The 25,957-nt window shown below is 36.9% G+C and overlaps 1 protein-coding gene across 1 annotated transcript in view; it reads right to left on the bottom strand.

Moving 5' to 3' along the window:
- The window catches only part of KCNQ5 (potassium voltage-gated channel subfamily Q member 5), a 447,964-nt gene that overhangs the window by 101,863 nt on the left and 320,144 nt on the right, over positions 1-25,957 (bottom strand). Inside the window, exon 3 of the mRNA XM_087817475.1 lies at positions 17,550-17,676. Within this exon, the coding sequence (XP_087673601.1) occupies positions 17,550-17,676 (127 nt within the window). The remainder of the gene's footprint in view (positions 1-17,549; positions 17,677-25,957) is intronic.

The following is a 25,957-nucleotide window of genomic DNA, read 5'->3' as shown; positions in this document are numbered from 1 at the left end:
TATTTTTGGATGATTCGGGACACGTTTCAGGGCAATGACACAGTGCGTATATATTATATTCCTTTATATAGAAAGAGCAAAAAAGGTTTTTAGAAGCAGCAATTTCGCACGTTGATGTCTTCAGATGTTATTTTCTTCTCGCACTTATTTTCACACGTACCAAATGAAAAACCTGCAGCCAGTTTCAATTAGCAGAGCCCACACTCGTATTTGACTGCGGGTCTAAAAAAAAAAATTGGATTCTGACCAATGAATGATCAAAGTTGAAACGTCTACTGGAAATCCCCTAACATCCTATGATGAAATCCAATGCTTAGATATCTTGTTCAGTGCCCTAACCTGAATGTTTATACATCAACAGTTAAACAATGTCACTACAGGTTTAAATTTACAGAGTGAAAGCAAAATACCTAACTTCAATACTCCCTTTTTGCACTTATTCTAAGCAGTTGAGTGATACTGGCTCTTTGAATCTTGGCAGCTGGTTAAGTTTAGTAGTGCTGGGCACTGTAATTTTTCTTTGAGAAACTTGATACTCGTTTTCAGACATCAGGTTATGATTAATCATCACCTACTACTAAAAGTTTTTGAAAGGATATCTCCAGGAAGTGCTTTGAATAGGCTGTGCTGTTTGGATTTTGCAGATGGACATGCCGCTTCCGCTAAAATGTCACTAAGCAAAAGACACCTATGGATGGGGAATTCATTTTAAGTATTACCGAGGGAAATTGAGAATCACCTGGTACACCTGGCTGTCTTAATCCCTTTCAATGCACAACCTCTTATTTTTAGAAATAAGAAATAGATACAGGTTAGGCTCCTGAATAATCCTTAGGGATAAACACTGGAGTGTGAAAATGGACTTTTTCTTCTGTAAAGAATGAGAAGATAGTGCTTTATTTATTTATTTATTTTAAAAATGTTTCTTTATTGCTGAAAGTATTACAAATGTCCCATTTTTCCTCCACTGATCCTCTCCCCCCTGCACCCCTCCCCTCAGGCCTTCACCACACTATTGTCTGTGTCCATGGGTTATGCACATACGTATATAAATTCTTTGGTTAACCTCTCCCCAGCCACCCAGCCACCCCTGCCTTCCCTCTGAGATCCCTCAGTCTGTTCCATGTTTCTATGTTTCTGGATCTATTTTGTTCAACGGTTTATTTTGTTCATTAGATTCCACATATGAGTGAGATCATGTGGCACTTGTCTTTCTCTCACTGCTTATTTCACTTAGCATAATAGTCTCCAGGTCCCACCATGTTGTCTCAAAGGGTAAGAGATCCTTTGTTTTTACAGCTGCATAGTATTCCATGGTGTAAATGTCTGAGAAGATCCTTGATATGATTTCAGTCTTCTTGAACTTGTAGAGACTTGTTTTGTGTCCTAACATGTGGTCTTTCTTTGAGAATGTCCCATGTGCACTTGAGGAGAATGCCTATTCTGCAGCTTTGGAGTGGAATGTTTTGTAAATGTCAATTAAATCCAAGGAGATAGTGCTTTAAAGGAGTAAATGTGAGTAAACAAATACTTGACACTCATAATTTTGGAAATCCTGTGTGATGCTATGTGCAGATCTATCATATCATCTATCTGTATTTGTGGGGGGGGGGGTTATTAACTAAATAAATCGTGTTTAATTACACATCTAAGTTCCATCTTTAATTATAAAATCCTTGCCCAAATTTGCCTTCATTGGCACCAGATACAGGGCAGTTTTTAGAATGTTCTTTTTGCGTGTGTGTGTGATTTAAATATTTATTAGTTTGAGCACCTATAAAGCTATGAATATTATCCACTCTTGCACTGTATTATTTATGCTGAATCACAAATCTTTAAGCCATGTCCGTTAAAAATGTAATTTAACATTATTTTAAAACCTGTAGACAAAAATTGAATCTGACCACTTAAACTTGTCAGTTACTGAGAGTTTGATACATTATTTGCCCACTTTTCTTTTAAGCTATTAAAGAGCAAAATATTAAGGATCTGGATTTTTTTTCTTTTATTATTTTTTTTTACTTAAAAAAATTAGAATGTTCTAATTTCATATTTGCTTTTATGTGCTGTTGTTTATGAACCCTACAAAGTATATTACTGTTCTTATCTGTGCTTAAAAGGGAAGAAAAAGTGTCCCAGAGAGGCTTGTAGAAGGTAATACGAGCCAGGACAGGATTAGAATTTGTGGAAACCGACTCCCGCAGCTGCAGCTCAGCCTGCGAAACATACATAGCGTCCCAACAAATTCTAAGCTATGAGGAAAAATCCTACTTTACTCCCTTTCCCTTCATTATCAATTCCTTTCCTACCATCATGAGCTTGTTGAATAAGACACGCTCCATTTCAAGGAGAACAAAAAACAAGGTTTATTGAAAACATGTGAAAATTCAACCGAGGACTCCTTTATAACGAGGCTGGAGATGCCTAACAGAGCTTAGTAGCATCCGGAGCAGGATATTTCCCACACACTAAATGTGGAGAAAGAAAAGGTAATTCAAAAACAGTTTCAGATGTGCACATTTTAACAGTAAGACCAGTAAATACTCCAGAAAACCACAGAAACTTGATAAGAGATGGATTCTTAAGTCACACAAGGGCAAATGTCCTGAGGATTAGCTACAGTACTTTGATCTCCAAATTCCAATCACAGATTTGGAGTCTGTGGTAGGGGCTAAAATCAAATATAGTATAAAAGTAAAAAAAATAGAAAGAAAGGCAGCATGGGGGTAGAGGAGCCTCCTATAAAGGAGCCTGTAATTAATTACAAGCATGCAAAGTAAGCACTTTATTTAAAAATATCATCACATTCACATGACCGAACTAAAGTAGGGAACTGAAGCAATTAGACCAAAAAATGCAAGCAAAAATTATTCTTCTGAAAACTCTTGATAACTGAGGTAAAGGTGCTATTTTTTTTCTTGCATTGCTTGGATAATTGTCACATTTTTTCCCTTAATTTCCACATATTGTTTTTACATTGTGTATGTAGAGGATGCAATTGGGGGTGGGTGTGACTCTGCATGTGAATGTCTACTAGCTTGCAACTTTTGGAATTTTTTATTCACTCAGTCCACATTTACTGTGGCCAGAAACTGCTAGGACCTGGGTATACAGTAGTAAAGGGCACAGATGGGACTTGGAAGGGTGGACAAGACAGATGACATCCTGTCCACACGGGGTTGAGAGGACATTTGGCATAGAAGATGCTGAATGGAATAACCACAATCATAGGTGACGAATGCTATGATAGGGGAAATACAAGGAGCACAGTGCAGGGTCAGTTAACCTAGTTAAAGGGCCAGGAAAACCCAGGAGAAACGTAGGTTAAGCCATAATAGACAACCAGTTAAAAACAAAGCTTCAAAGCCCCTTCTTATTAATCCAACATCCTTTAGGTACCATAACACATCCATGTCTGAAATTATCACATCTTAAGAGCTCTAGACTCAAAAAGTACCTGGAATAGTCCCGTCCTCATCCCTCCTCTTTGAAAATATATATTCTTATTTAAGATACATAGACTCTAAAATTCTAGGAAATTAGTATTGATTGAGAGAAAAGAACCAACAAACACATATGAAGAGGTCTTATCGAGTTGATAATTTTTCTTTGGCTTGTATTTATTGATTCTAGGACTGATCAGAGATCAGACTGAACCCATTACTTTTATGATTCAGTTTACCCTCACTAACAGTTATGGTGTACTTATTACATGCCAGGCACTAAGCATTTTACATGTATTATCTTATTTAATCTTCTTGGACAATCTTTTGAGAAGTTACAACCAAAATTCCAAGTTTAAAATTAAAGAAATGTGGGGAGAGCACATTAAGGCCAATCGTAGAAAATCTTTCAGGACAGAACTTTGTTAAGAGAGTTAAGAATGCTGTTCTGTGTTACTTCCCCTCAGGACTGAGGACATTTCCATGAAAATCCTATGGTAAGTTACCTTTAGCATCACCTGTTGCAATGATACAAATGCCCCCAGTGCGAGATTCTGTACAACTGTTCATTATAGGAACTGATTGGCCCATCCCAATATTGCTAGGCAATAATGATAATAATAGTCAACACTTACACTGTGCTAAGTGCAGGCAACATTCTTTTCAAGTAGGTTTTGAATAGTTAATATGTTTGTATGGTTTAAATGTCAAAATTATATAAAGAGAAAATGATGAACAATCTTGCTCCCACCCTTGTCCCCATTCACTTTGCCTCTGCTCTTTATCCTCCAATGAACACTTAAAAAAATGTTAAGAACCTGTCTAATGTTTCTTAATACAAATAAAAAGCAACATGACTATATACTTATTTTCTATTTTCTTATACAAAAATGTAGCACACTGCATATTACATTTCCCCCCTTTCACTTAATATATCCTGAAATATTTCCGTCTATAGCTATACAGAAATATCTTCTTCATTGCATTTTATTTATTGTATTCTTAGTTTATTCAGCTACACTGAATACTTACTATAAATTAATGAAACTATTAGGAAGTAAATTTCTGAGCTGAAGAGTAAATGCCTTGTAATTTTAGGAGATACTGACACTTTTCCATAAGGAGATACTGACAATTTGCACTCTATGGGGTATAAATGCCTATTTCCTCACTAAAAAATGTGTGGTCAGATTTTGGATTTTTGCCAATCTGATAGGTGAGAAAATACTATCCTTTGCATTTATTTTTTTTATGAGTGAAATTGAGTATGTTAAAGAGAAATACAGGTATTCCTTTTTCTGTGAACTATCTGTTCATATTCATTTGAAATCTTTAAAATTTTTTTTTAATTTTAATCCTTACCAGAGGATATTTTTCCATTGATTTTAATTTTTTAATTTTAATTTTTAAAAAATATATCTTTATTGGTTTTAGAGAGAGGAAAGAAGAAGTAGAGAGCGATATAGAAACATCAATGATAAGAGTCATTGATCAGCTGCGTCCTGCATGCCCCCCACTGGGGATCAAGGCCATAACCTGAGCATGTGCCCTGACCAGGAATAGAAGAACCTCCATCTCCTGGATCCTAGGTCAAGGCTCAACCACTGAGCCATGCCTGGCCAGAATCCATTGATTTTTAGAGAGAATAAAAGGGAAGGGGAGAGAGAGAGATTGATGTGAGAGACACACCGACTGGTTGCCTCCCACATGTGCCTCAATGGGGACGAGAGATTGAACTTGTAACTGAGGTACACACCCTTGAGCAGAAATCAAACCCATGACCGTTAGGTCCTTGGGCCAATGCTCCAACCACTGGGAAATACTGGCCAAGGCTCATTTGACATCTTTTATTTTCTACTGGGATGTTGAATTTTCGTCTGAATTTCTAGAGCTCCTTACATTTTAAATGACTCTTTGTCTCTAATAGTTGTAAATATTTTCCCACATTTGTCTTTTGACTTTGCTTTTTTTTTTTTATACAGCATTTTTTGATTTTATGTAGCCTAATTTTATCAATTTTTAATTTTTATGTAGTCTAAATTTATCAATCTTTTCTTCTATAGCTTCTGTATTTTTAGTTGCAGTTAGAAAGGTCTGGTTTACAAAAAAATTTACCCATTTCTGCTATCCAGTTTTTATAGTTTTATTTAATTTAAATCTTTGATTTATTTGGAGTTTGTCTTCGAATATGGTAAGATATATATGAATCAAATTGATCTTTTTCCAACTGAGTAATTAGTTGTTCCAGCATCACTTACGGATGAAGTTGAAATTCATGAATGTCACAGTGAGGATGAAGTTGAAATTCATGAATTTGACCACATGGGGTTGTTATTAACTTTTCAGAACATGACTTTTCTGTTGATGGTGATGAAGAATCCATTGGGAGGCATTAAAGAAAATTATGGAGGAAAAGCAGTCTGAGTTTTAAGAAAATAGGGATTTCTGAAAGGTATGGGATTAGGGAGAACAAATGACCTCTTTTTAGATCACATCAGAATGATGAATATTGGGGCTAATTTTGCTATAAAGATCCACTGGGCCTTGGTGGTAATTTTAAACTCTTTTTCCTGTAGGAGTTGTGCTTTAAGGCTCTAAATAATGTGCTTCCAGTTGGCCCTCCATACCCATGGGTTCCCTATCCATGGATTCAACTGACTGGGTATCAAAAATATTTGAAAGAAAAAAACTTATGTTGTTGCTGACATGTACTATGAAGTTAGGCCTAGGATGGCTGTGTCTGTGCTGAACATGTAGACTTTTTTCTTGCCATTATTCCCTAAATAATATAGTATAACAACTATCTGCATATCATTTACATTATATTAGGTATTACACCCAATCTGGAGATGAATCAAATTATACCAGAGGGGAGGAGGTGCGTAGGTATACGCAAATACTAGGCCATTTTATGTAAGGGACTCGAGTTTCTGGGAATTTTGGTATCTGTGGGGTTCCTGGAACTGACTCCTGCAGATACTGAGGGACAACTGTATATATATCCTTTAACAGGCAAGTATAATTAAAATTGGTCTCAGTAAAGTTTGCTTGAAAAAGGCTTTCTACAAAGTAAAGTTAGATTTAAGTAATGGTCCTTCAGGAATTTGTACAGTATTGACTTTTTACATTAATTGGTCTCTCAACACTTCATCTACGTAAACAATCAAAGTTAAATACTCATTTACTGGAGCATGAAGAACTGCTCCTTAATAGACTATATTTTCATTTGTTTGATTGATCCAAATGGTTAAATATGAATTTTAGAAGCTTCTTCTTATGAAAATAATTTTCATAGAAGAACAGATAAAGCAGAATCATTTTCTATGAAAATAAAAAATGTCACTTAAGTCAGCATAGATGTAATTTACTGCCATGAAATATTCTAGGCATTTTTATATTTTGAAAGGAATGGCCACATTTTGGAAAACAGTTTGGCAGTTTCTGATAAAGTTAAACAAACACTTACCATATGACCCAGTAACCTCACTCCTGGGTATTTACCCTAGAGAAATAAAAACTTATGTTCATACAAATATCTGTACATGAATATTCATAGCACCCTTATTTGCAATAGCCAAAATCAAGAAACAACCCATTGACCTTTAATAGGTAAATGGATAAATAAACTGTGGTACATCTATATTATGGAATACTATTCAGCAGTAAAAAGGAATGAACTACTGATACATGCAGTGACTTGGATGGATCTCAAGAGCATTATGCTGAGTGGGGGAAAAAAGCCAATTTCAAAAGGCCTCTACTGTATGATTCCATTTATTTAACATTTTAAAAATGACAAAATTATAGTGATGGAGAATAGATTCATGATTCCCAGGGGTTAAGATTGGGAAAGTGACTCTAAAGAGACAATACAAGGGATAGATTCCAAGATACTTTAGGGTGATGGGAAAGTTTTGTATCTTGATTGTGATTGTTAAATTAATCTATATACGTGATAAAATTTCAACGTGGTATATACAGAAAAAATTGAGTGCATGCAAAAATTGGTGAAATCTGAATGTCTACAGTCTAGTTAGTAACGTGTGTCCATACCAACTTCCTGGTTTTGATAATTGCACTATACTTACATCAGATGTTATCACTGGGGGAAGCTGGATGAAAATACATGTGTACAAGGGAACTCTTTTTACTATATTTGTAAATTCTAAGTAAGTCTAAAGTTATCTCAAAGTAAAAGTTGGAAAAAAAGGCCTGATCTTAGAAAAAAGACTGATAGGAAAAATAATTGTACATTTTATGAAACTGACATCTATTTTCTCTTAGACTTCACATCAGCTAAAATGTGGGATGGAGGAAGGTTTGGGGATGGGAATCAGACTTCAGCACATGGTTAATTAATTTGTTCATGTGCCACAGTGGGGTAGTAAAGGGAGATGTGGCATTGTAGAAAGTCCTTGGGACTTGCTATGAGCAAATCTCTCTGTTTTTTTGTGTCCTGATTCTTTATATATATATATCTTTATTGATTTCAGAGAGAGGAAAGGAGAGAGAGAAAGAGAGATAGAAACATCAATGATGAGAGAGTCATTGATCGGCTGCCTCCTGCACGCACCCGACTGGGAATCAAGCCCGCAACCCGGGCATGTGCCCTCACTGGGAATCGAACTGAGATCTTCTGGATCCTAGGTCGATGCTCAATGGCTAAGCCACTCCTGTCCAGGCTGTGTTCTGATTCTTTCTTACATGCAGTGTGACCCTTGGTAAGACCCTTAGTTCAACACTCTGTTTTAAAATATTTAAAATGGATATCATATGGGGGGAGGTGGAGGAAGGTATGGGGGGATAAATGGTGATGGAAGGAGACTTGACTTGGGGCGGTGAACACACAATACACTACAGATGATGTGTTGTGGAATTGTGCACCTGAAACCTGTTCAATTTTGTTAACCTGTGTCACCCTAATAAATTCAATACAAAGGAAAAAAATGGGTATAATAATGTCTTCCAACTTTAATAAGATTTTCATAGGAATTATATGAGATAATCCATAAATATGATTTACAATTTAAACTATGAAATTTTATTCCTGTTCATATAACACCAGATAGCCCAACTCCCAACCTTTTGGTATTTTCAGCTTCAAAGGAAGGTTCCTTATCTAAATATAGCTCTTAAACTATTGTCCCCGTTTTAACGTGTATGCAGGAAATAGGCAATGGATGGATTAGCATGTGTATAACTACAGTGAATTAGAGGACAAGTAATCAAAAGTCAAAAATAAAGCAAAGGCTTACTTTTCTTTTGTTACAAGGAAGGCTGTGAGTTGAGCATTTAACTCAATGTGCTTCTTTTTTTAAAACTAGAAGGGGCCCAGAGGGAAATTAATGTACTGTTTTCCTTCATAATTTTTTTTTAATCAGTAAATTATTTCTAACAGAAAAGATGGTTCTGCAGCATTTTCAGCTGGAACTTTTGCTTATGTTTAAAAGTGAGCAAAATAAAAAAGTCCTTTGCCAATTGTGACCAGTGGGGTTAGGATCATCTCTTTCGTGGCATCAGATACCATGTGAAAATCTGGATTCAGAAAGGAAAGTTGCTATTCTATGTAACATGGTCTCCCACCAACCTATTAATAAATTAATTTTTCCTGCACCCTCATTATTCTTCCATGTGTAGATTAAATGGATTATCCTGTAATTAAATTTTACTCCCTCCAGAGGCAGGGCTTTAGAGCAATAGGCTGTAGGGAGGCAGCTTTCTATTACTAGCTTCACTGCTGACTTAGGGGCCAAGTACAAAGCACCCCCATGGTGCCTCAAGTTTTCTGTCTATAGAGTGAGATAAACAATGTCACAGAGGGACATGGTGCTGCTTAATTATATTCTAATTAAGTTCCAAATTCCTTGATAGAAAGGTGTTCTTTGAAGAATTACAGATGTATTTATATTGTTGTTGTGACTCTTAACAGGAATGAAGCTTTAAAATCTAATTTTAAAAGCCTCCTACTGCACAGTACATTATCCACGTTCTTAAATACTGCAATCAGCTGTGCACTGAGTAACTCTGTGGTATTTATTAAAAATTAAAAAAAAAAGCGCCTCAAAGATGTACTGTATCACATTTTCAAACCCATGTGCAGCGGTTTGACGGCAGGACTTCCACTGAAGTTAATGGGACTCTTACCGGCAAATTCCAAGCACCACTTTGAAAATTTACCCCATAGTGACAATTTAATGTTTCTTATTGATCATGAGCGTTCAGATAACATTTTGAGGCAAAAAGGGACAATTTATCAAAGAAAATAAATAATCTTTAATGAGATAACTCTGAATTGCCACCATCCTAAGTAAGAGGAGGCAGCAGAGTCCTTTGGTAAGCAGGTTCTTGGGGATTGTTTATTGGCGATTGTTACCAATGGGGCTGTGAAAAGTTTCCATCACATTCTCCTAATTCCAGTGGCTCACAGAAAATAACACGTTCTTTTTAGTTTTAAAATTTCATGTCTCTAAGGGTAGAGATACAGCTATGTGGAAAAGAAAGAGGGAATAGGTTTATATTCTTCTGAATGGGTAAAATTTGTATATTGCTGATATGCAGTTCAAACAGGTATAGGTAACTAAATAACCCAGAGCCCGTATATCCAATCTTTTTGTTGCCTGATCAAAATGTTCTCCCCACCCCAAATATTCAGCATTATACTATTGGATAGTATAGAATAATATCTATTGGATCTTAACTGGTGACCTGATTCTAGAAGCTGCCTTGTATCACGCAACTATATTACCCCATATGGCCTAAGATGGCCCTCATGTGACCTCTGTGTGACCTCTACCTATCTCTCCAACAGCTCCTACTACTTTCCCCAATACTCACTGTGCTGCAGCAAAAATGACCTTAGGTCTGTTCCTTGGACGAGCCAAGCTCATTGAGTCTTAAGAATGTTTGCAATTTCCATTTTCTGGCCTGGGAAGATCCGTGACTAAATCTTCTCATGGCTGGCTCCTTTTTAATATTCAGGCCAACTTGAGGGTTCACTCCTTAGACTTTCTTAGGCCACCCAATCTAAAGACCCCCCCGAATCTCTGTTTTATATTCTTTATTGCATGTATCTCCAGTTGGTATTACCTTGCTTTTCAAAAATATGTTTGTGTATTGTCCATAGGGATCTTAGTTCTATGAGTGGGACCTTGCCCATTTGTTGCAACACAATCTTCCCAGCATCTAGAATTATGCTTGGACAAGGTGCATATTATATAAATGTTTGTTGGATGACTAATCTCAAAACCCTGTGTACCTTTTGCTGCTGTGTATCATACAATTAGTCATGAGATTCTCTATCTTCTTTCCACGAGTACTTCCACTTCCAACACCTTTATTTTGTATCACCATAATTAGCCTCCCTCCTTCCAGTTCTGGCCTTCTTTAGGTGCACAGCAGGCTGTACTTTTGCAGGCAGGGACAATATTTTACTCATCTTTGTGCTCCTTATACCTAAGATCATGTTTGGCATGTAATAAGTGCTCTGTCTGTGAATGAATTTTCTTACATAACATTTGAAAGTACAGAATATTAGTACAATATATCATGGTGCTCTACTGAAGTTTATAGAAGGAATGAGAAATAATCATTCGCTATTCATTTCCCTCTAAGGGCATTTTCTATATGGTTAAGTTATATCAGCTAGTGAAGCTACGTTATAACTTAAAATTTGTGCACCAGGTCAACAGTTACCTAAACAGGTTTCTCAATAGTCTACTAATGTTAACAAAGATTCAAAGGCTTTTCTAGGAGTAATATCACTTATCCTGGAGATGAAAAATCACTTATCCAATTGGGAAATACAAGGAGAATCTTAATATAATATTGCTCAAGAGCATATACAATCTGATACAAGGCAAGTAAGTCTATTTTAGAGCCCAATTTCCTCTTTAGGTTAGAGAACATCAGTAAGTAACCTGATAGCAAACCTGGTATAATTAAGGCTGATACTGCAATGCAAATCATTTTGTAAAGTCTGGCTTCTCATTAAAAAGTCTTGGATTACTGCCTGGCCAGTGTCGCTCAGTGTTTGGGCATCGACCTATGAATCAGGAGGTCATGGTTCGACTCCTGGTCAGGGCACATGCCTGGGTTGTGGGCTCGATCCCCAGTGGAGGGCATGCAGGAGGCAGCTGATCAATGATCTCTCTCATCACTGATGTTTCTCTCTCTCCCCTCCCTTTCTCTCTCTGAAATCAATAAAACCATATTTTAAAAAAAATCTTGGATTACTAAAGATGAATATAAAAGTATCAGGTTCTTTGTGAGTTGACAATGAACAAGGTACAATTTAATTTTATTTAAAAATACTAATAAACAATATGGGTAATTTTCTCATAGTTGGTTAGTGTGGTACAATAGGAAATAGATACTTGCTTGGTCATTGTCCTGGGTTCCTGACACATTGCTCCTAAAACCCTTGGAATCTCTGGAGTGATAAGTGTCTTTGTATGCTAATGAGATGACCTATAGCTGGGGGCCCCTAGATAGCTTTAAGTTTGTGACTAGTTACCAGAAAGACCGAAGCATGGTTAGAGAGTTGGAACTTTAAGCCCAACCTTGGACCTCTGGGAAGGGAAGCGTTCCTAGAGATGAGTTCAATCACCTATGGCCAATGATTTAATCAATCGTACTTAAGGAATGAAAGCTACATAAAAATCTCTAAACCATGGGGTTCTGAGAGCTTCCAGGTTGGTGAACACACTGAGGTGCTGGGAGGGTGGCAGGCCTGGAGAGGGCATGGAAACTCAATTTAGTTATTCCCCCACTCCAAATACCTTGTCCTATGCTTCTCTTCCATTCAACTGTTCTGGAATTGTATCTTTTATAATAAACTGACAATAGTAAGTAAAGTGTTTTCTTGAGTTCTGTGAGTCATTCTAATGAATTATCAAACCTGAGATGGGGAGGTTGTGGAATCCAAAGTTGTAGTCAGCCAGGCAGGAGTAGAAATGTATGTAGCCTAGGCACCTCACTGTGGCTGGCATCTGAAGTCTAAGCTTTGGCAGGGGTGGAGGGTTGGGGGGGTGCAGGGGGAGGATTGTGGGACTATGTCCTTAACCTGTGGAGTCTGAACTCACTCTGGGTAGTTAGTATCAGAATTTAATTGAGTTTTTAAACACACAGTTGATGTCTAAAGAGTTGGATAATTGGTTGGTGTGATGAAAAAACCCTCAGATTTGGTGTCAGACATGTTGTGAGTAAAAACAGCTCATCAGGTAGGTATATTTTTGTAGAGTGAAATCACAAATAGTTGAATCCTGTTTCTTTCACCTACCATCTTTCTAACTGTAGACAAGTCTCTTAAGTCCTGCCTTCCTTCCTTATCTACAAAATGGGATATAATATTTATAGAATGCTTAGAGCAGTCCCTAGCATATAGCAGGTCTTAATAAATACCAGCTGTTAATAACTAAAGGGACTGAAATGGCTTTAATGTTTTGTGATCAATCAATCCATCAGGGTTTAACTGCCCTGAGGCAGTCCAATGAATCATACAGAAGGAGTCTACATGTGCTGAAGTAGTTTGAAGACTCAGTAGTAAAGAGAAGCAGAAGAAGACAGGAAATAACTTGAGAGAATATAATTTCTACCAAAGGAGAAAAGAGATTTGAAGGTAGAAAAAATGATGCAATTCAAAGGCTTAGAACAACATTCAATGCCCCATAGAACAAAAGATGGAGAAGGCAGAGAAGCAAAAACAGTGCTGCCTCAGATCTGCAGTTGAGAGACCAGTGGCAGCTCTGGGAATCTCTGATTTAACTTTTGAACACATTAGCAGCTGAAGTTGCCTTTTAATGAGATGAATTCACAGATATATTAGAGTGGCCTTGGCTGTGTTGTTGATTTTAATAAAGGCTTCAGGTTTTGTTTTAGCCAAGTAAGAAGCTGGTTATTCTTTTCTCATTAAAAAAAATTTCACTTGTTGGCATTTTCCTGACTTATCTCATGTCAAAGGCATATGTGCTCAATTCATGAGGGAAGCATCTGTGCTGTGGTTTGCCTCTTTTGTCCTCTTGTGGAAATATTACACTGAAGCAAAACTATTAAAATAGCATTAAGAATCAACTTATATTTGGCATCAAATACAGATCCAAGATTAATAACAGGCTGGTATTTTCTGCTTCCTTGAGATGCACTACAAGACTAAAAATATGGGCCTGTTGTATCTGTCTTTAGAGTCACCAGGGAATCCAAACAAGCCACTGTTAGAAGCAATTTGTTGGCTTCCTGACACATCAGGCTCATTATCCTGACCTAAGTACCAGCCTTTGGCACTATTTGCAATTTTCAGGTAGGTCATTAATAAAAGCTTGAAAAAAGAATGACTATGAAATCGGTCTTTGAAGTTATTTCGCACATTTTCAATATTGAGGTCCTTGAGTGAGTGATTTGTGCTTGAATGTAAAAAATCTGTAAAGCAGCCAGCCCAGGTAAATGAAGGGCACCCTGGATAGTCATCCCAAAATGTACTTGACTCTCCAAATTAGTAAGGCAAAGATTATTGCCCATAGCTGTAGAAATGTTATTTCAACAGAGTCTTTGGGGAGAGATGTAAATTAAATATATAGGCATAAGGAATAATTTTGTAATTAAAAAAAATATTTTACCTGTTTTCAAAGCAAACTCCCCAAACCAGGCAGAGATAAATAAGTACAGTAATGAAAGAAAGCACCTAATTTAAAAAATTTAATAGATTTTTCTCTTCCCTCAGGCAAGCAACTGTTTAAAATGTTTTCCTGGTACACACAAGTATACAATGATTTTATGATTTCTTAAATCAACATGTTTTTGAAATCCTTCTGATTCTGGCTAGAGTGCAGGGGTAGGAGGGTGGGCAGTTCAGGAGGGGGAGTTCTGAGGTCTTTGGGAATTAGCCTGTGGGCCCTCTATCAAACTGCCCGAATACTGTCAGTTGGTCTACAGGGCTCATACTATAGGAGGCTTACTAGCTGACCACTGAGGTAGCTTTCATCTCTTTCCTATTGGAAAGAACAACATTGGTGTGCTTAGAGAAAGCATTTTCCACATTGAAAGCTTAGCCGGCTGATCACAATCTTATCTATATCCTTTTCTTGAATGCTCAAGACTTCTAAAAATATTCGGATGTGTATTTGGCATGTTTGGAGTAGTCAAATCTTATAAATACATGGAGCCTGGAGAAATCTTAGCTACATTTCCCAACTCAGAACAGTTATGGACAGATGAAAGAGATGTTCTTCCTTTTTCCATTTCATCACAGTAAATTATGTCAAACAAGGGAACTATAAGGTTCACTGTACATTGTTTTTTATCATTTTAAGGGTGACATCAATAATTTTTATGGACTTATTAAACAGGTCCAGAAAGGGTTGTGTCATCTGGTACAGCCTGTTGCCTTTAGGCAGGTGACATTTGGAGCCTCTGTGCAAGTTAAATTTATTGACTTCATACTGAAGAGCCACTTCTGAACATGTGTCACTACCACCTCAATTCAGCTGGATCATGGATCAAACTGTTATATGTACTTTAAATAAAAGACTGAAAAAAAGTATAATTATCCTAAATGTAAGTGCAAATGTTATCTTTGTTCTAATAGCGATTCATTATATATTTATCCATGATATTTTCTTCCAAAGTGATTAATTTACTAGAGGTAAAATATCCAAATGAAGAATAGGCCTAAAGAGTTAACTAGACTGAAACTATGCCTAAACCATGACATACTAAATTTGTAAGGTCACTACTGACAGGTCCAAAAGTGTGTAAAATTACAGATAACATAACATCATTTTTAGAACCACGTGTTACATCAAAACCTGCAAGGATCTGACACAGGAAGAGAAAGATTAAAGGACTAAGATGTGCTGATGTATCCATAGTTGAAAACAGCTATCGAAAAGCAGCAGGCATCTGGGAGAAAACTTTCCTTTCAGCTTGGGGACCAGAAGCACATTGGCATTGCCTCTGGAACTGGAACAAAACCAATTTTTAATTGGTTTTAAAACCTGGAGAGGAACATTCCTGTAGTCATCCATGAACCAACCTTATCCTGTAGAAGCTGAGTGAGTCTTGGCGAACCATCTGCCTTGTGAATTGTTTTGTTTGGACCCCTTATAGGACAGAAAGTACTTGTTGTGCAGTGGTTTCACATTAAACTACAGTCCTCTGTGATGTTGCTTGAGCAGAGAATTCAAAGAGAAAAAAGTCTCGAGGGAGAAAAATCAGATGCCTTCACTAATACGCCTTGGGGCTGGAGGGGGCCTGCGAGACCAGGAGGCACTACCTCCCTTCCTCTATACCTGAGCAATGGTTTCCAAAGAGGAGGAAAGTTTGTTCTTGCAGAAGAGAGGCAGCTAGACAAATATAATTCATTATCGGAGGCCAAACAAGGCATTTTAATATTGAGTTAATTTAGAATTTCACTATTGTTACAACAGTGCTTTGCACGAAGCCAAATTTCTATAAAGTTTGATTGACTAAATGGTGACTCTTGAAATGTGCATACTATGAAATTACCTCAGTGGCAGAGAGTGTGGGGGGAACCCACCCATTCTTCCGCCCCCAAGGCAGTGCTCTTCTTTCACAACAAGGGTGGGATAAAAGATTGTTCTTAACAGTGCCCACGGATGGGGAGACAGGCTCTCCAATTCCTCCTTAAATTCACTCTGCCCCGGCCACAGGGAACAGGGGTAAAGGAGGAGACTAAGAAGATGCCTCAGCAGCTCCTGACTTCTAAAACAAAATGAAAAATCTGTTGTGGATGAAGAAGACAGTCTAAACTACTTTGTAGATTAAAAGTCCACTTTCTGAGATTGGAAATGGTTGAAATAAGTAAGCCCTCCAAGAACTTTCAGTATTTGGATTTGAATGGCGGCCAAGGAAGTGAGAAGGTAAAAAGAGTAAGAAAACCAGATTTAGCTGTTAAATAACAACAACAGCCATAACAACAATAGCAATAATAGCTGGTATATATAGGTCTTTTTTATTCCAAAAGACAGAACATTCCATTTTTTAAAAAGGGGGAGTGTGAGGCTATATTCTTCTAAATGTCACGAGGCAAAGAAAGTCTGAGGGACTGTTCTAGATTAAAGGAGACTAAAGAGACATGACAGCTAAATGCAATATGTGATCTTCGCCTGGTCCCTGTACTGAAGAGGAAAAAAATGCTGTAAAGGACATTACTGGGTCAGTTGACAAAACTGGAATTAGATAAAGTATTGTATCAATTTATTGAAGGTCATATAAAAGAATATCTTTGTTCTTAAAAAGTCTACATTGCAATACCTAGGGATAAAGGGCTTGATGTAGGCAACTTACTCTTTTTAAAACATTAATATTTTATTGAGATATAATTTACTAGAGTTTTCAATTTTATGATATACTTTAAAATATATTATTGGACGATCCAGATCTTAACTCCAGAATGCTATAGGGTATCTTCATTAAGAAGTATAATTTGAAGCTGGTACCGAGGTGAAAGGAATCCCTCTGAAACCACAGCATCTAGGAAGGTGCAGAGATGTGATTCTTACTTGGGGACTGCAGGGTGGGAGACTCATATTTAAGGGTGTAAAACACTTGATCCGGTCTGAAGTTACCAATGCATAAAGTAAAATAAACTTCTAATCAATCTTGAGGCATACTAATTGACATGTCTTACCAGGTCTAATACACTTGTATCCAGTCCAGTTAATCAGAAGCATAAAAAAGATATTGCTCATATTATAGAGAAAAGGGGTTTTTATGCTTACTGAAATGAATGCTTCCCTAATTCAGGGCAACACTGAGAACCATATAATTAGTGTAGCTTAATTGATAAAAGTGGGTGTTCTAAAGCCAGACCTCCTGGCTCCAATCCTAATGCCACCATTCATTACCTATATGACTTTTAGTAACTTATTTCACTTCCCTTTGCCTCAGTTTCTTCATCTGTAAAATGGGGATAATAAAAATGCCTACCCCACAGCGTTGTGGTGAGAATTCAATGAGTCGACACTTTTAAAACATAAGCATGACCGACGTGATAAATACTCCACGAACATTAACTGTTAATATTAATTAAATGTATACAGGAGGAGGAAGAAAAGGGTGCAGAAACCCAGGTGTGTGGGCTTTGGTATTCACCTATAACACAGAAGGGCTTTCGGGCAAACCGCAGCCGTCCTTGCCATCCGCGGTACCGGCAGCAGCAGCCTGCGGACCAGATCCGAACGATGAACTCCAAACCGAAGACGACAATCATCACGAACTCCTGCAACACCAAAGCCGACAAGTCAGGGGCCCGCGGCGCGCCACAGCAGGGCGCTGTGTGGGGACTTCTGGACACTTAGGCACTTCATCTAAAACGTCTATTTGTTAAATTTGGACAATTTAAGAACACCTCCTTTTCTCCAAATCAAACTAACCCTGGAGAACGTTGAGACCTCACATTGTCTGCAATTTGCAATCATGGGACGCCCGCCATTCCTTTTCAAGTCTCTAACACCTTGCAAATTTAGGAGTCAGCTCTAATACTAAATTTGCAGGTTGAATTACCAATCGGCCTTGTCTGGAATATATAGTGTAGCTGACTTTAGCTACCTGGTAACATGGACAGGATCTGAAATGAAAGAGAGGACTCTGGAAACACAACTTCACAGTTTTGCAGAAAACAGAGCTTCATCTGGCTGCGAGGAGTGACAATTTCTAAGCCCTTAAGAGTTGTTTTCCGAGAAAAAGGACTGAATATTTAAAAGTATGCTGAGTTCTTTTATTGTGGTGTCCAAATCTCCTTGTAAAACAGCAAGTTTCAGAAACATTACTGTGTGTGTGGCACATGTATCCTTTGCCAGAAATGAGACCCTAAATTCTTCAGATCCAAAGGTCGTTAATTATTATGCTTCTCTTTGGTGAGAGCTGATTGGAAAATAACACCTGCTCCAGCAAATAACTTTGAGATTATTTAGAAAGAATTGTGCATGAACCTTGGGGAAAGGCCAACTAAATTGGCTCATTAAGCAGTGGGTCACAGAGTGAGAAACCAAATGGGATTTTTAAGAAGAAAGCATCCCTGGAGCAAGCTTATCAGAGTCACCTTGTTGTCTTTATAGGGACAGGCACTGAGTAGATCAAAATTGGTTTTCCTTTAAAAAATAATTCCTAGTCTTGTTTTTAAACAAGAGTTGGGTTCAGCATATGTAATATAGAATAGCGATTTTCAACCTTTTTCATCTTGTGGAACACATAAACTAATTAATAAAATTCTGCAGCACATCAAAAAATATATTTTTTGCTGATCTGATGAAAACCAAAACCAAACCAGTATAATTCTGATTCATTCATACCCGATGGCTATTGTATTGGCTGTTGTCATTTTTTTATTTGACAATCTAAGGGGAAAGAGGTCAGTGCCCCTGACTAAATAGTCAGGTGTTGCATGTTTTAAGATTCTTGCAGCACACTGGTTGAAAATCGCTGATGTAGAACAATATATATTTTTTAAATTTTGTATTGAATTTATTATTTATTGATTTTCATTATAATTGCTTAACTATAAAAGTGATACATGGTCCTTATGAGGACATTAAAACATCACAGAAATATAGAGCATAGAAAGTAAAGGTCCTAATCCACTCCCCATTCTCCCACCTCATGTACCAAGATAAAAACTGTTATCAAATTTAGAAAAATGGCATTTGTGTTGCAAGTTTCAGGCAAATGTCTGTTTCCTCAGTTAGAGCACATGATATGATGTGTTGCACTTTTGAAATGCCTAGTAGAGATACATCATTTTACCAGTCTGTGATTTTGTACTAAGTAACCCACAAATATTTCTCATGATGGGAAATAAATCTCCAATATCATGGCTTCTTATTTATAGTGACTTAAACCTACCTATGACTTTACACACAGATGACCAGAACTATGCAACATGAGCACATTAATGACATGAGGGTTTCATTTTGACTTTCTTATACATCTAGGTAGTTGGGTCTAGTCATTTATTCAAGTGACTACAGTACCAGATGACCTGTTTTTAATCCAGAACACTTTCCCACACACAGAAAGTGTGCCAAGGCTTCAGATGGCCATGGAGCTGTGCCTGTGCCCCGTCCAGGTGCATTATGGCAGGCCCGCTTTTCTGCCCCTGCCCCTAACTTCTACTGGTGCCAGAAAGGTTGGCACTCCACTGGTGATAGGTCATATTATAAGGGATACTCACCAAGACCCAAATGTGCCTGAGCCCCCAGGCACTACCATATCAAGATGTTTCTTTTTCGTGGGAATAGCTGGCATTATTCTAAAGTAATAAATATATGGCTATTATTTTAAGGTAAGGGAGGCCAAAATTGAACTGCCATTTGACCCAGTGATCACACTTCTAGGAATATATCCTAAGAAACCTGAAACACCAACCAGAAAGAACTTATGCACCCTTATGTTCATAGCAGCGCAATTCATAATAGCTAGGATCTGGAAACAGCCCAAGTGCCCATCAGTAGATGAGTGGATAAAAAAGCTGCGGCACATTTACACCGTGGAATACTATGCAGCTGTAAAGAAGAAGGATCTCTTATCCTTTGGGACAGCATGGAGGGAACTGGAGAGTATTATGCTAAGCGAAATAAGCCAGTCAGGGAAAGACAAGTACTACATGACCTCACTTATATGTGGAATGTAATAAAATAAACCAATGAACAAAATGGATCCAGAGACACAGAAGCATGGAACAGACTGAGGGATCTCAGAGGGAAGGTGGGGATGGGGTGGGTGGGGAGAGATTAATCAAAGAACTTATATGCTTCTATGCATAACCTATGGACACAAACTTTGGTATGGAGGTTTGGGGGTGGGGTAGATGTGAGGTGGAGGGGATTGATGGGGGAAAGAGGGGGATATCTGTAATACTTTCAACAATAAAGGTAAAGTTAAAAAAAAATAAAGTAAGGGAGGCCATCACTGCACCATTTTTATGTTGCACCGAGGTAGGATAAATTAAGTCTACAAATTCTTTATTCAGGGCCCTTTGTTTGGGAATATTGCTTACAGTTGTTTTTTTTAAGGGACTAGGGAAAAAAATCTTCCATTTCCAAATAAAGCAAGAGGAAGTTATAACTGGATTTCACCATGGGGCCATAACTTCTGCATTGGGGAAGTAATACTAGAGTCAGAATTCTCCTGTCCTTGCTAGACCATTATTTAGTATTCCCTACGAGGGCTTGGTTTCAGATTGTGTGAAACGTAACCTCAAAAGTCTTCAGCCACTGAGTAAGCAGCAGCGAGAGGTGAGAGCTCAGCAGGTTGTGGGGAGCTTCCTTCAGGACCAGCACTGTGGGCTGTGGGGAAGTTCTCTCTTGAATACTTGGGCTGATGTGATAGGGGACAAAAGTGTGAAAACCACTTTGAACAGACTGTCTCCTGGTTCTTGAAAGTGGCATCTTATTTCAATAAAAAAGAATAAAGTTTTATTGAGCCAGAGAAGGGCAATCACCCCTGACCTGATAGACTTAGAATGAGTGGGGAATGGAAGTGTGAGAAAACCACTTTTTCTCTCTTTTTTTTTTCCCCATTGCCCAGCTTTGTTGAGGTATAATTGACAAATAAAAATTGTATATATTTAAGGTGTACAACGTGATGTTTTATATACATATACATTGTGAAATAATTATCAGAGCTAATTAAAATATCCATCACCTCACAGTTAATATTTTCTGTGTGTGATGAGAACACTTAAAATCTACTTTCTTAGAAAATTTTCAGTATGCAATACAATATTATTAACTATAGTAACCATGTTGTACATCAGATATCTAGAACTTATTCATCTTGAATAGTTGAACCTTGCATAACTGAAACAGTAACAGCTCCTGATTTCCCCCAACACCCAGCCCCTGGTAACCACCACTCTATCTGGCTTTTATGAGTTCAACGTTTTTAGATTCCATATGACTGAAATCATGTAGTAGTTGTCTTTCTTTGTCTGGCTTATTTCACATAGCATAATGTCCTTCATGTTCATCCATAGTATTGCAAATGGCAGAATTTCCTTTTTCTTTTAAGGATGAATAATATTCCACTGCACATATATACCACATTTGTAATTCATTTGTCCTTTGATGGATGCTTAGGTTGTTTTCATATCTTTGATATTGTGAATAATGCTGCAATGAACATGAAAATGCAGATACCTCTTCTAGATCTTGTCTTCATTTCTCTGGATATATGCCCAGGAGTGGTATTGCTGAGTTATGTGGTAGTTCTAGTTTTAATTTTTTGAGGAACCTCCATACTCTTTTCCATAGTGACTGAACCAATTTACATTCCAACCAATAATGCACAAGTGTTCCCTTTCTCCACAGCCTCACCAGAACTTATTTTTTGCCATTGATAATAGACATTTTAATAGGTGTGAGATGATATATTATTGTGGTTTTGATTTTCATTTCCCTGATGACTAGTGATGTTGAGCATCTTTTCATATATCTGTTGGCCATTTGTATGTCTTCTTTTGAGACATGTATATCCAGGTCCTTTGCTCATTTTAAAAATTGGTTATTTAGTTATAGAAGTTTCATATATATTTATTGTTTATTATCTCCTTATCAGTTGTTTTCTCCCATTCTGGAGGTTGTCTTTTCATTCTGTTGAGTATTTCCTCTGCTATGCAGAAGCTTTTCAGTTTGATGCAATCCATTTGTCTATTTTTGCTTTTGTTGCCTGTGCTTTTAGGATCTTATTTAAAAAATCACTGCCCAGACCAATGTCAAGAAGCTCTTTCCCTATGTTTTATTCTATAGTTTTAGGCCTTACCTTTAAGTTTTTAGCCCATTTTGAGTTGATTTTTTTTTTTACAAGGTATTAGATAAGAGTGCAATTTCATTCTTCTGCATGTGGATATCCAGGTTTTCCATTTGTGATCAAAACTCTTAGCAAATTAGAATTAGAGGTTCATTATCTCAATTTCATAAATAACATCTACAAAAACCCAAAAGCTATTCTCCTAAGTAATGACAAAGATTAAATGCTTTCCCCTAAAATCAAGAACAAGGCAACATGTTACTTTCATCACTCTTATTCAAAAGAGTTGAGTAATATAGTCACTTTGACAAGGTGAGTAAAAGGCATACAAATTGGAAAGACAGATAAGACAGTTTCTATGTGCAGATAACATGATTGTCTCAGGAGAAAATATGAGGAATCGCAAAAAAACCCCTCTTAGAACTAATCAGTGAGTCCAGTACAGTTATGAAATACAAGATCAACATATAAAAGTTAAGAGCATTTCTGTATATTAATAGGAAGAATATGGAAACCAAAATTAAAAACACAACATTATTTATAGCCATTAAAGAGAAAAATGAAACATTTAGCTAATATTTAGCTATGCAGTTAATAAAACATGGACATGACACGCATGCTGAAAATTATAAAATGTTGATAAAAGAAATCAGAGAAGACCTAAATAAATGGAAATATCATGTTCATGAATTGGAAGATTCAACATAATAAAGATGTCAGCTCTTCCCAAATTGATCTGTAGGTTTAATGAAATTCCTATCAAAATCTCAGCAAGGTTTTTTTTTTTTTTTGTATAAATAAAAAAACTTTAAAATTAATATGGATAGCAAATCAGCACATGGAAAGATTCAACATCATTAGCCATACAGAAAATGTAAATTCAAATCACAATGAGATAACACTATGCACACATCGGAATGGCTTAAAAAAAAAATAGTGCCAACATAAAGTGCTAGTGAGAATGCAGGGAAAGTGGATTATTCACACATTGCTGGTGGGGATGTAAAATGGTACTGCTCATCTGAAAAATAGTTTTATAGTTTCTTATAAATATGTAGTTACTATATAACTCAGCAATTTTATTCTTGGACATTCATGCCAGAGAAATGAAAACTTATTGTTTATACAAAAACCTGTATACAACTGTTCATAGGGGATTTATTCATAATGACCCAAAACTGAAAACAGATGTCATTACCGTATGAATGGGTTACACAAGGAGTGGTATATCCATACCATGGTTTACTACTCAACAATAAAAATGAATAAATTGTTGATCCACAAGACAACTTGGATGGATCTCTGGAGAATTATGCCAGGGTGAAAAAAGCCAATCTCAAAAGGTTACATATCATATTATTCCATTTATATAACATTTTTGAAATGAAAAAAAATTAGAAATACAAAACAGATTAACGGTTGCTAGAAGTCAGATTGTGGGGGAAGTGGTGAGTGGGTGAGAAGGAGGAGGTGGGTGTGGTTATTAAAGGGCAATTTGAGAGCCCCTTGTGGTGATGGAACTATTTGGTATCTTTTTTTTTTTTTAAAAGAATTAAAAAATATATATATATCTTTATCGATTTCAGAGAGAGGGAGAGGGAGAGAGAGAGATAGAAACATCAATGATGAGAGAGTCCTTGATGGGCTGCAGCCTGCAACCGAGGAATGCGCCCTGACCGGGACTCGAACCCCGATGTCCTATGTCCTAGGTCGATGCTCAACCGCTGAGCCACGCCCGGCCAGGCACTATTTGGTATCTTGATTTTTGTCATAGATACACGAGCCTCCTCATATACTAAAACTGCACAGAACTAAAATCGCACATACAAATGTGTATTACCAAAACTGGAGAAATCTATAAAAGATTTGTGGATTGTAGCAACATTATTATTCTGATTGTGATATTATACTTTAGATTTGCAAAATGTTACTGTTTGAAGAAACAGGGTAAAGTGTATACAGGATACCTTATATTATTTCTTACAACTGCATGTGAATCTACAATTATTTCAAATAATTTCAATTTAAAAAGTCATTGCCCAATATCTAACCAATGTGTAGATTCCTAAGAGGAAATGTGTTCCTCCTTAAGTCCAGATGCTAGATCTAATCTCACTGCGTTTTGGTTTAATGGTGCTCTCTAAATGATCCTTTAGAAGGGGTCTCATTTTATTTTGAAATGAGTTAGAAATACAAAAATCTTTTATGTTCAGTTGAAAACGATTATGGATGGTGCTTCTGACTCTTGCTGAGTCAGCTATGAGACAGGTTCTTGTGTCTTTGCTGCAGCACCTCAGGATAAATCAGTTCATTTTCTCTTGCTTATTTTTAATTGAAATAAAATGCCCACTATTTACTCAAATGGTTGCTAAAGAGATACGTGCATACCTGGAGGAAAGCTGTAATGTAGAGCTGGTGTTACTAACAATGGTTCTAGCCTTCCTTGTAGAAGCTTCTAGGCTCTTAGCTTTGCCAGCCTTCTACAACTAAAGGCGATGTTTATTATTTTTATCACCTGTCTTAAAGGAGTTTTAGTATTTCCTCATTTGTCCTCACAGAAATTTGGTAAAACAAAGAGCACATTTCCCATTCTCTTAAAGACTAAGGAAATGCATATAGAAATTTAGAAACTCAAGAGACAGGGGTAGAGCCAGCCTACCTAGAATATCTATTGAGAATACTAACTGAGCATTAACCCTTGTTTCTAGATACTAAGGAAGAATCTTTATTTGTCACACCAGAGAACTGATGCTATTTCATTGATATTTATGACTTTGCTGTACAATTTGAGATTTAAATTCTATTCTTGCAGTTATTTTGTTCTTGAGTTCTCAAAGTGGTTTTATGTAAAGATTGATTGATTTTCGAGGGCACAAATTCACAATGCCTAACAGCTTATGTTCTAGTTGTTTTCTCATTAATTAACAGCCACTGTTCATTAAAACACAGTGACCTTTGTCTAATCTACAAGCTGTCTGCTGTGACCATTAGTTTTCCCCCCTGGTTTTATGCCATCAAATAGCATTTCTGTGAAGATGAAATGCCAACATTATAAACCCTGTGACATTTGCACCAATTTTTGAAGAGCTGTGGCTAATTAGACATACACAATTGGAACTATTGCCTTTCTTCAGAATATCAACATAATCAATTTCCAGCTATTTTTGCTCCTTTTTGTGTGTGTGTATACTTAAAGTAACATAGGGCAGCACGCCAGAGTGCCTGCTCACACAATCCCTGCAGGGAAAGGATGTGTGACGCAAACTAAGTTGTAAATAGCCAAGAAAGGCATCAGTCAGAAGAGTTGCAGTTATAATTCTTTGTAATTTGGAAAGTTCTACTAGTATAATGCATATTAAGGAAATTAAATTTAGATCTAGATATGGCTCCACACTTAAATCAGAAAATGGAAATAAACATACAAAAGTAAATCATCTTTTGATTTTTGTCTCTTTAAAGAGCAGAAAAAGACCCTACACACTTGCCATTATCAATTTAGCTTACTTTCACATTTTTTCTCACTTTTTAGGATGGTATATTAACTATTAGCATATTGGAAGAGAATTTGAAGGAATAAGTGTTTTTATCAAAGGGACTGATTTGATCTGGAATTGACATATCAATACTGTCAGAATCACATCTGTAGGGGAGGGAGCTGGTGGTGAGAGTATGACAGAATTTTACTAAGTTGCTTAGTAGACACTAAGTGGGGGTGTGTGGAGAAAGGGGACACAGAAGTAGGGAGTGGGGTGGGG

Source organism: Miniopterus natalensis, chromosome 5, assembly GCF_054644295.1.
Source record: "Miniopterus natalensis isolate mMinNat1 chromosome 5, mMinNat1.hap1, whole genome shotgun sequence".
In the NCBI taxonomy this organism is placed as follows: domain Eukaryota; kingdom Metazoa; phylum Chordata; class Mammalia; order Chiroptera; family Miniopteridae; genus Miniopterus; species Miniopterus natalensis.
The sequence above is the reverse complement of the archived record's forward strand: the minus strand, read 5'-3'. Positions and strand labels throughout refer to the sequence as shown.